The sequence below is a fragment of the Acomys minous genome, assembly GCF_964271855.1.
Source record: "Acomys minous genome assembly, chromosome: 2".
Taxonomy (NCBI): Eukaryota; Metazoa; Chordata; class Mammalia; order Rodentia; family Muridae; genus Acomys; species Acomys minous.
In genome coordinates this window covers 29,772,091-29,784,230 of record NC_140484.1, presented here as the reverse complement: position 1 = coordinate 29,784,230, position 12,140 = coordinate 29,772,091, and the positions used below count along the sequence as shown (strand labels likewise).

Below are 12,140 nucleotides of genomic sequence, written 5' to 3'. Positions count from 1 at the left end.
AGGCCACTTAGTTGTTTTTCCATCTCTGTGTCACACTACTTTTCTCTCTTATTTTCTAAAATACTCTCCACTCTAGCCAGATTCAGTGTCTTTCCATTCTAAGTCTTTTCTCTCTTTTCATACTTGGCTCATTTTCTTCCTAACTTCTTAAGTAGGACAACGCTCCAAGATTAAATATACTTGCCATAATCTAAATTTACATGTGTACTGATAGAAACAAACCACTTAAAGATTACAGAAAACTACATAGTCAAAATTATAATAAACTTTTAAATAATCACATTAAGGAATATCTTTTAAAGTATTTAAAATTTTAAATTATGTGCATACCTGCGGGATTCCTTGGAGTTGGGGGTATAGGCAGTTGTGAGCCTCCTGACGAGAGTGCTAGCAATCAATCTCTGGTCTTCTGGCAGAGCAGTATGTGCTCCTAACAACAGAACTATTTTTCCAGTGCCACCCTACCATGAGAGGTTTTTGAGTGAGGGATATAATAATAAAAAATATTGATATCCCAAGTGGCTAGGTAGTATCAGTTTGAAGAGTACATAGCTCTTCTTTCCTTTAGTCTTTGGGGGGTGGTGGTGGTTATTGAAACCGTAATGGCTGTGTTAACTACAGAAAATACAGGGGATAAAAGGAAGGAGGGAAGGGGCCAGGGGCATGGTTGAGTACATAAAGATACGAAGTCAGGGATGACCTGAGTTCAGTTCCTGAGACCCATATTGTAGAAGGAGAGAACCAACTCTCTCTGGTGTTCTCTTCTGATCTCTATATGCCGTGCATGTACATAACACACACACACACTTCTTAAAAATTAAAGCAACCAAATAGAAAAGGCCATGACTTTTTTCTGTTACTTCCACTACTAACGTGCGTGATCACATGGCTAGTAACTATGTTTCCCCTAAGTCTCATAATTTGCTCCTTGTTTTGGTGGAAATTCATAAAGTGGAAATAATTTTACTGTATTTGCTGACTTCTAAGATTTTTTTTTCAAGTTGAGGGAACTAAAATATTTGCATTTTCCCCAGTAGTGCAAGTACCTCTCATAATTGGGAGTGACTAGTGGGCATGGATGTATTCTTTCTCTAAAGCTCACATAGAATAGATAATTATGAAGGGAAAGATAAAAATGTCAGAGTAATTGGGCATCATTTTATCTTTGTTGGCGTGCTCTTGACTTCTGGTTTGTCATAGCAGAGTAGCCTTTTCGCATTCTCTAGACAAAGCTTTTAGAAACGGCTGAAAGCAGCTTATGAGAAAGCACAGCAAACACAGAAAACTGAAGTAGATCCAGAGATGCTGGCTGCACGCTTACTGTGATGGACTAGACCTTGTAGTGTTGAGACTTGAACCCAGGGCTCTGCTCAAAGCTTGAGAGGTAGGCAATCTCTCTGCCAACGAGCTGTATCATTCACACACACACATACACATATGTATTGCATTTCAATTATTTATTATGTGTTGGTGTACCATGATGCAAGTATGAAGTTCAAGAACAAGCTCAAGGAATGGTTTTTCCCCTTCCACCGTGTGGGTCCTGGCGATTGAGCTCAGGTTAGCTCGCTGGGTGGCAGTGACTCGTCAGCTGAGTTCTCTCACTGGCTCCTTGTTTATTTTTTATTTTGAGAATTCTAATAACCAGGTTAGATGGCAAATTATATCCATTGCATATTTCACTGTTGGATCTAGAATTCTTTTTCTTTTAGTTTTAAAGTAAGAATTTCAAATGAATATTTTATTCTGTTAGAATTAGTAATACGATTAAAAAGTATGATAACATTTGACTCTCACCCTCACACACACACTGTAGGCTTTTGGACTGAATTTCAGGATGTGTAATATAAAATCTTGAGGTCTTCTAAAAACCAAGGACTTTATTTTTACTATCAGTTTTATCATGTGAATATTTTTTAAAAGTTTAAAATGTTAGTAACAATTGGTGCTCTGTAGTATAACCCAAAATATCTTAATACTTGTCCTAATGTTCTAAGGCTGTTGTTCTGTTACTGGTCTTAGTGTGATGTTACCAAATATTTTTTTCTTACTCCTTTAAGGTATTGTCCTTCCTGTAAAACTGATTCCAGTGAGGTTGTCAAGGCTGGAGAAAGACTCAAGATGAGCAAGAAGAAAGCAAAGATGCCATCTGCTAGTACTGAAAGCCGGAGAGACTGGGGCAGGGTAATTAGGAAACTTTCTTTCTTTTTCCTATTAACAATTCATAGTAAATAGTGTCTTAATATTGAGAGTGGTAGTATAAAAGATAAACAGTTTAATTGTTAGTATCAGTGATAATTAAGTTTTATAAACAATGGTTTCATTCATCCAGTTATCTCATTTATATCTTATGGGAATTAGAAATCTTCAAAAAAATTTTTCATAGAATGGATTTCTCAAACAGCATATTTTGTAACATATAGGGAATGGCTTGTGTTGGTCGCACAAAAGAGTGTACTATTGTTCCTTCGAATCATTATGGGCCCATCCCTGGAATTCCTGTTGGATCAACTTGGAGATTCAGAGTGCAGGTAATACTTTTAAATTGGCTTAGTTGAAAAGGAGCAGTTGATATCATTAAAACCGAGGTTTGCATTTGTTTTTAATCATAAATGGATTTCTACTAAGTAGCACATGTCATTCATTTGCTAGAATGAAAGATCTTCTTTGGTATAAGTATCTTTGCCCAGACATGATCAGGCAGGAGAATACCTATCACAGTGAGGCATCAGTTAGCTAAGCTATTAGATTTATTTTTAAAAATTTTTTGCTTTATTCTGTTTTGCATCAGAAACTTTCTCAGGAAAATTTCTATAAAAATAATATTTGAAATAATTTTAAGTATATGGTAAATTCTTATTTAATCTCATTAAACTTTAGGCTTCCTTTTAAACATTTTCTTTAAGACTTTTCTTGAATAAATATTAAGATATTGAGCCAGTTAATCCGGTACTAAAGTTCTTCGCCTTTCCCCACCTCTTCTGGCTCTTACATTCTTTGCACCCTTCTTTGTCACTGTTCCTGAGTCTTGGAGTGGGTCCTATAGATGTCCTACTTATGGGTAGGCATTTTACAGCCATTCATTCTCAGAACTTTGGCCATTCGTGTTGCAGTGAACACTGGTCACTGCAAAAAAAGAAACTGTGTGACAAAAGCCAATAGCATCAGTGATCTGTAGAACCAAGTATAGTTATTAGAAGACAGCTTGATAGGTACATCATATCTGTGTAGCACATCAACAACCGCAGGTTCTTTGAAGGACCTTTGACCTCCACAGCCACAGGCTTTTGACCAGTTTTGTAATGTCAAGACTTGCTGTTTTCCAGTGAAACCCAGAGCTTGTCTGAACTGGTAGTCTTGTTAGCCAGCTTGCTCCAGGGATTCCCTTCTACCGTCTGAGGCAGGAATTACAGGCAGGCCACTGTTCCTGCCTAAATGTTGGTCGTCTTGCTTACGTGGCCCTGACTAAGCCATCTCCTCCACCCAACCAAAAACTACCCATGTGAGGTCCATTACGAGCCGTGCATGGTGCCTCCTGTCTGTGATACCAGCACTTGGAAGGCAAAGGCAGAAGAATGGCTGCAACTTCAGGGTCAGCCTGACAGATACAGTGAATTAATGCCAGTTGGGGCTGCTTCATAGGACTCAGAGTGTAGAAATAAACAAAGAAAAGGATCCTTCTGTGTATGATAGAGTGGATTTGAAAGAAGTAAAGCAAGGCAGTGCAGAAGGCTCTCTTAGTGTGCAGGTCTCAAAGCAAGATTGGAGCTAGAACTGGAAAAAACTCAGCACCTTCCGGTTTTTATTTGGGAAAACTACAATGAGAACGTGAAGTCCAGGTGAAGTGTGGTCAGGCTTTGGAGTTTAATAATACATGAGAGCGTGTTGCAGGTCTAACTCAGTTGTTACTCTACTTTTCACAACTTCATACATATATAAAATACTGTTGCCTTCCCTTTTAGGTGAGCGAAGCAGGTGTTCATAGGCCTCATGTTGGTGGAATCCATGGTCGCAGCAATGATGGGGCTTATTCTCTTGTCTTGGCTGGAGGCTTTGCCGATGAAGTTGTAAGTAATGACACAGCTTTATTCTTTAGAACCTATTTTGATCATTTCTAAAAGTACAAAAGCTATATCTAAAATATATCAAATACTGCTGTCTTCTTTTAGCCTAGTTTTGTTGAAGTTATTGGCTCTATGTAAGTTACATGATTTAGCAGTATCTATTTTTTACATATGGTTTAACATATACAGATGGCACTAATATAAAGAAAATATGTTCTCTGTGGAGTTTGGGGTTTTGTTGTTTTTAGTTTTTAGGGTTTTTTAATTTTTAATTTTATTTAAATAATTTATTCAGATTACATCTCAGTTGTTATCCCCTCACTTGTATCTTTCCATTCCCCCCTCCCTCTTTCATCCTTTATTTCCCTCCCCTAGGCCTGTGACAGAAGGGTACCTCATCTCCTACCATATGATCACAGCCTGTCAGGTCTCATCCTGGTAGTCTGCTTACCCTTCCTCTGAGTGCCACCAGGTCTCCCCACCAAGGGGAAATGGTCAAAGAGTTCATGTCAGAGTCAGTTCCTGCTCTTCCACACAACTGTGGAGAATGAGCTGTCCATTGGTTAGATCTGAATAGGGGGTCTAGGTTAACTGCATGCATTGTCCTTGGTTGGTACAGTAGTTTGAGCAGACCCTCCTGGGTCTAGATCCGCCGGCCCGCATGGTCTCCTTGTAGGGTTCCTGGACCCTCTGGGTCCTTCCATTTCCCCATTCTCCCAACCTCTCTCACCTGGAGTCCCAATAGGAAGTCTCAGCATCTATCCCATCTCTTGCTAAACGAAGACTCTCAGAGGACGTCTGTTAGTTTTTAGTTTTGTTTTATGTTTTTTGAGACAGGGCTCTGTGTAGCCCTGGCTGTCCTGGAATCACTCTGTAGACCAGGCTGGCCTCAAGCTCACAGAGATCTGCCTGCCTCTGCATCCTGAGTGCTGGGATTAAAGGCGTGCACCATTATTGCCTGGCAAGTTTTGTTTTTGTTTGTTTGTTTGTTTATGCCTATTTCTAAATAATTGTGCTTTCACAATTAATAGCATTAGAAATGATATGGATAAAGCTGTAGTCAATGATTGTATGTAGTGCTTATGTGAAGAAGTATGACTTCTGAGTTATACAGTATTGCATGTATGTTTTACAGACACAGTGGAGTGCTGTGAGATACCTGAAGTCTATATCTAGATAGCCTTGAACTAATCATTAGGTGGAGAAGCTGAGGTGAAGGTGGGGTGAGGGCAGGAATCAGTGCAACAGTCTGTTCTTAGCTACCTCCTTTGGCAGCTTGTGAGGTAGAATAGAGATTAGAAAGTGGTGGCATAAGAACGGAGCTCTGTGATTGACATTCGTGCCTAGTATGCACAAGACTATGGGTTTGGAACGGGGTGGGCGTATAGGAAATCCTGTTACTTGGCGGTGGCAACATGTCCTTGAGCAGGTATGGCTTCTTTGCATACACTTTCTAGGCAGCAGCCTTGCAAAAGCTAATTCATGGCCTAGAAAATACAACAAATCTAGGCTGGTCTTTTCTCTGTGATTATAGAAAGTGTTTGTTGGCATAATGACTGAAGTGCAAATGTGTTAATGGTATGGTATCAAATTTTAACCATAATTTGGTGCTACTTGAAGAATGTTCAGAATTCATTTTCTTTGGTTTGAAGCACTGTTCAGCTTAAATTGTGCCTATTCTGACATATGCTCCCTTTGATTTTTGAATTTGAGTCTTCTGGGTTGACTCCAGATAACAGTGTGACAGACTATTTCTTATCAATTTAGCAAGTGTTTAGTAGGGCATGGTGGCATGTGTCTATTATCCCAGCACTAGGGAGGTGGAGGCAGAAGGACCAGGAGTTCAAGGTCATCCTCAGCTACATTAGTGACTTTGAAACCAACCTGTTCTGTGTCTCAAACAAGAGACAGGAACAGTGCTCTGGGCCATTGTGGATGTATTTGCTTATTAAAGTTCCTTCAAATAGAATACATACTGGATTAAATTTAACTCCTTATTTTAAAAAAATGGGAGATGTTAAATATTTCATTATCAAATGTGAATTGACGATTTGTGGGCCAGTAGAAGCATTAATTGATCTGTGGGTTCATTCATAGACAGTATTGCTCACTGTGTAGCCAAACTTGGTCACATACTTGATCTCTAGTTGCCGCCTTTGCCTTTGAGAGTGCTGGGGTTAGAGTGCGTACCTCATGAAGTTGGGCTTCAATGCATGGATTAAATAATGGAATGGAAATAAGCAACCTTTAAAGAACTAAGAATTTAGTAGAAAAAAACAGCATGTCTTAAGTTCCTCCTGATTCTACATTAAAAGAGAGTGTGAGGCCAGTGGGTAGAGGCTCTTACCACCAAACCTGGCATCCTGAAGTCAATTTCCAGGACTTACATGGTAGAGGGCACAGCTGACTCCTACAAGTTGTCCTGACTTCTCCATGTGGGCTATGGCGTGTGTATGCCCCACCACCAAATAAATGAAAATACAATTTAAAATGTCAAATCATTAACCAGCTAGTACTGGCAGAGTAAATTGTAGACTGAGACTTTTCTCTATTTGTTTTGAATCTTAAATCAGCTAAGATTTAGTTATACCTATATAAATTTGTAGCTAGCAAAATCTTCAGATCAAGTGACAAAACTGGAAGGCATACTGCACAGGCGATTACATTTTGCTTTATTTTGTCACATTCTGAGAAACATGTCAATAACAACTTAACCTAGTGTTCTGACTCTAAAGTAAGAATTACTGTAAAACAATCTTTCTTGTAGGACCGAGGTGACGAGTTCACATACACTGGAAGTGGTGGCAAAAATCTTGCGGGTAATAAAAGAATCGGCGCGCCATCGGCTGATCAGACGCTAACAAACATGAACAGGTGCTGTTCTAAAGACTGTACAGTCTGGGCTACATGGAACTTTGATCCTAGCATCATAACTTGTTTAAGCTTTAGGGCAGAGTCTTCAATTAGGAGATAGATGGAATTAAAATTCCTTTGGTTTTTACACACACACACACACACACACACACACGTACTGTTAATTTTTAAGTGGCCTAATTCCCCCCTTACCTCATACCTGTGCTATACATTTGAAACATACTACCACCTTTGAAGGAAGGAACTTCTGTGGCCTAAGTGAAGCTGAAGGTAAGGTGGCCTCTTCAGTGCACTGTAAGTCAGCACATTGTCTTCTGTGTGACAAGTTTGGTCAGAGGTGATTCACTAATGTGAAATAGCCTTGTGAGCACGGTAAGTGAAGTGTCAGCCTATGCTCCATGCACTTTTGGGATTTTAGTAATAAAACGGCTTCATGGTTAGTTACAGAGTGCTCTTTTTGAACTCAAGTCCCTTGATACATTGGAGAAGATCAACCTTGCGTTGACTTTTAGACTTTTAATATTACACACATTCTTTTTATTTTGTAAATGCATGCTGATGTAAACATAAACAACTCAAACCCCAGATAGCAAAGATCACTTTATAACTTGTCATAGTGAAAATTTTGTGAACTATATAAAAGTTAAGACTTTTCATGTCTTATAAAGAACATTGTATCATTGAGTAAAAAAGATTATTTTTCTACTGAGTATAAAGCACTAAGTTTTAAATAGTGTCTTTTTAATTTCTTATTATCATGTCAAATAAAGGCTATACCAGTATTACTTCAAGACTTTATTGCAGACCAGGTTATATAGAATCTTGTTTTCACATCTTGTATGTTATTTCTAACAGTAGGATTATTTTAATGAACCAGCAGAGGAGACAGGTCAGATTGGTTGGTGAATTCTCATAGGAGTACAGTCCCTTGCTATCCTCTTCTACAGAGAAGGCAGCTCTTTAAGAGGAATGACCTGGGAAGTCAGAAATAGCCTGACCCATTTTTTTCAGTGAACAAACATCGTAAATTAACAATGGCTTTTTAAGTTGTCAAGTATGAGAACTGTATTTTTCTGTGATAATAAGACAGTTTTGCTTTAGTGAAATTTCTTTCCAACTACCCATACTTAAAAAAAATAGACATGTTACATTCCTTTAAAATTTTTGCAGAGTTCAATAAGTAATGTTACAGTCTCCTTAGAAAATAGTAGGCAACAGCAAATGTTTGCTGTTAAAAGCAGGATGGTAAAAATGAAATACACGCAAAACAAATTAGAGTTGTCTTGTCTTATAGACCTTACCATCCAGTTCGCTGCTTTAGCCACTGAGCTGTTAGTAAGTCTTCTAAAGGACTATGTTATCTTATGAACAGGAAAACTGAGGTGAGAGGCCTTTAGCCTGGACCCCAGATGTACTCTTTACCTTGTGCATTCTTCCTTCTCTGCTAAGATGACCCTTCTTGCCTCTGAGCTATGCCCATTTCTTCCAAGCTCTTCCACTTCAGAAAGGGAAGAGGACATCCAGGTGTCTTAGCTGTCCTTTATGTCAGGGCCATCAGAGGCCACTGAGCTGGAGTTCTTTCTATATACAATTATAAAAGAAGTTTATTTTCTTTGTTTTGCCTGGTTTCCGTCTTCAGACCCCTTTCATGTTTTTCAGTAGTCTATAAACTTTTATGAAGCCAAAACTGAGTTGACAGTGCCATGTAGCGTGGCAGTAACTATGATTAATGGCACCTGTGACCTTTATAGTATGTCACTCAGTGGTGTGAAGGTAGAAGTTGATCCACCTCTTTACAGAGCTGTGTGAACATTTCACAGGTGTTCTGTAGTATAAGATGGAACAATAACTCTAGTTGGATGGCTGTTTTAGCATTTACAAATTTTTATTTTATATGTATGGATATTTTTCCTGCATGTGTGCCAACCATGAGTGTACCTGTATCTGAGGAAGCCAGATGAGGACATTTAATTGTTGTGAGCCATGGTGGCTATATTTTATCCTACCTCCTAGTGTTTTAAAACATCTCCCCTTTAGGTAAAAGATAACTTTAGCAAGCTGAATTCTGCACACAGCTGGAAAAGTTACACTCCATTTACCTTAAGAAGACTGTGTTTAAGAGAGTCCTTGTCATAGGCCAGTCACGAGTCTTACAAGGAAGTACACCCCAAAAGTATTTGTGTCATATCTGATTTTATGAAATGGGCTGTTATGTGCCTGTGTGTTTGTATGTGTGTATGAAGGGTCTCTTACTGACCTGGAATTCACCAAGCAGGCTAGGCTGGCTGACTGGCAAGCCCCAGGGATATCTGTGCTTCCATATACTAGCACTGGGGTTATAAGGACACATTACTACACTAGCAGATTTTAAAAATACAATATTTTTATCAATTCTGTGAGGACTTCATACATGCACACAATGTACTTGGCTCATCTTCACTCTTCCTATCCGGTTCTCTCAGGCCCATTCCCAGTTCTTCCATACCTTCCCAGCTGTATGTTGACTCCCATTTGTGTTGCTCATATATGTGCATGGTTATTACCTGGAATTTTTATGGAGCTTTTAGGAATCAAAACTTAGGTCTTTCTGCTAATAAGGCAGCTGTTTGCCTGCTGAGTCAACTCAGGCTTTAACCCTCACGTATTAGCAATGATTTTCTTTCACTGAGGTTTGGAAGTAAGTGGGTATCTTTAAGAAATATCCCAACATAGGTAGACTGTGCTATTTTTAGAACTAAGTATTCCTCCAAAGTTCATATACCAACTAATATGCCCACTGATGGATCACTACATGCTTAGAGGAAGCTTCAGCCTAGAGGTTTTCTCTTTCCAGCATAGAGAGAGATCCTCCTTGGGGGTGAGTCAATAAGCCTTAGTGATCTCAAGGAACCTATTGTGATTTCCCTGGCATTTTGATGCACTTAAATTTATCCTTCTGTGGAGAATATTCTAATGTCACACTTGCTGTTAATATCCTTTAGACTTTTCAGAATTTCTACTGTCTAGAATGTGGAAATTTGAGAGAAGCCATTTTTGTACCTTGCTGACAAATTTATTTTTCTGGATTTCTTTCTACATTATTCCAGCAATTTACCTCACTTCATCAAAAGCTATTAAAGCAATCACTTACTTTAGCTTTCCAACATTCTCCCTCTTCTCAACAAACATTATTTTAAGCAAATTCCATGTATTTCTAGTTGTTTTCTATTATACGTGGCACAGATGTTATTACTTTCAGAAGAACCCTACAGGCTCTCTAAGAACCAATCCCCTGGCTTGGGGGTGACCTCAGAAAACTGATTTGTCTTCTCTGCTGGTGGGGGAAAGCATAATCCTATTGTCTGGAATAATATGGAAAGAATCATAGAATCTTAACTTCAGGTAAGGCATAACTTACCTTTAATTGAGCTAACTCCTCGATTATCTACTTGAAGAAAGATTGCTTGGTGTAAAGACATTGTTGTATCTTTTGTAGGGCATTGGCCCTAAACTGTGATGCTCCATTGGATGATAAAATTGGAGCAGAGTCTCGGAATTGGAGAGCTGGTAAGCCAGTCAGAGTGATACGCAGTTTTAAAGGGAGGAAGATCAGCAAATATGCTCCAGAAGAAGGCAACAGATATGATGGCATTTATAAGGTGCTCTATCTGGCATGACCTCTCCTTTGTCATTTTGGGGCTTTTAAGACATGGTTACCATAGGAAGCTACTCTGGGTGGGCTAGAGAAAAGATAGGCTGGGTTAGTGAGTATTTCTACTTTTTCTACAAGATGCATGAAGTGAACTTTAAATTTCAATATTTTGAAAAAGGCTTTGAAGTTCCTGGTGCAGTTTTAATTTGGGCACCAGTGGCTTTCCTTTGTTTCTTGTTTGGCACTGGTGGGGCTCTCACCCATGGCTTTTACACTCTAGGCAATTACTCTAACCTAGTCCAAGATTTCCTTTTTAAAATATATAGTCTGTATAATAAAGCTATGCAACGAATTTGACCATTATATTCTTAGCTATCATGTATCTTTTAAAAATGCTTTTAATTTTAATAATTATAATAATTTTTTTAATTTTTTAAATTTACTTTTAACTTGTGTGCACTGGCATGAGGGTATCAGATCTTGGACTTATAAGACAGTCTAGAGCTGCCACATGGGTGCTGGGACCAGGTCCTTTGGAAGAACAGGCAGTGCTCTTAACCACTGAGCCACCTCTCCAACTTATAATAAATTTTTAAAGGTAGAATATACACATTGTAGCATTAAAAATGGATTTGTGTCCTTGGATAAAAAATACGCAAATCATCAACCACCAATTTTTTTTCTATGTAATTTGCAAAATAAAATCCATTAATTTGTTACTATGTTAAATTTCTTATTATATCCTTATATGAGATCTATCTAATTAAGAAACAAGCTCATAACAACATGTTAATAATGTTCTTGACTTACTTACTGTTCTTAACAGCAAAGCAGTTATCTTTTGAGGTTACATTTAATTATGGCAGATTTATTTAAGCTTTTATGTTTCGTTAGTCTAAACCTTAGATTTTAATGTAACACCAACATATTATTACATAGGTAGTAAAATACTGGCCAGAGATTTCATCCAGCCATGGCTTCTTGGTTTGGCGTTATCTTTTAAGAAGAGATGATGTTGAGCCTGCTCCCTGGACCTCAGAAGGAATAGAGCGATCAAGGAGACTGTGTCTGCGATTGCAGGTTAGATCCCCGTGGTCTGTACTGCTCCTGTGTTACAAGAATGTACCACCATCTCCATGCCTTGACTGTGTGCAGCACATAGCAGTGGCTCAGTAGACTGTGAAAGATAAAGAGTACACTAGAAAGCTGGACTTGGCGGTGAGGAGAAAAATAGTTTTAATTCTGTTTGAAACTTGGCTGAAGTGTTCTTTGGTAGGGGGAGGTAGGGTGGTGGCTCATGAGAGCGCCTGCTGTTTACCTTCTCACTCTTCCTCACTCCTTTCCTTTCTCCCTAGCAAGATGCTTTCTAACCCTGTTGCCTCTGGAGTTCACTGTCTGTTTCCCCTCAGCACATGCTCTAATGTGAACCCGTGAAAGGTGTATTGTTTCTGTGTGGATGTGGAGGGTGTGACTCCATTCCCCTTCACAACCTGTATGTGTTGGACTTTGTCAGGGGTGGCTTAAGTTCATCTCCTGTTGTCCCCATCACTGGTTCCTCCTTTGAAGCCAGT

The 12,140-nt window shown here is 38.8% G+C and overlaps 1 protein-coding gene across 2 annotated transcripts in view; it reads left to right on the top strand.

Annotated features, from left to right (window-relative positions):
• UHRF2 (ubiquitin like with PHD and ring finger domains 2) overlaps positions 1–12,140 on the top strand; it is a 67,282-nt gene that overhangs the window by 51,010 nt on the left and 4,132 nt on the right. For both annotated transcript variants that reach the window (XM_084772603.1, XM_084772604.1), the window contains 6 exons: positions 2,061–2,184; positions 2,424–2,531; positions 3,963–4,067; positions 6,832–6,938; positions 10,414–10,576; positions 11,509–11,649. In XM_084772603.1, the coding sequence (XP_084628729.1) occupies positions 2,061–2,184; positions 2,424–2,531; positions 3,963–4,067; positions 6,832–6,938; positions 10,414–10,576; positions 11,509–11,649 (748 nt within the window). The remainder of the gene's footprint in view (positions 1–2,060; positions 2,185–2,423; positions 2,532–3,962; positions 4,068–6,831; positions 6,939–10,413; positions 10,577–11,508; positions 11,650–12,140) is intronic.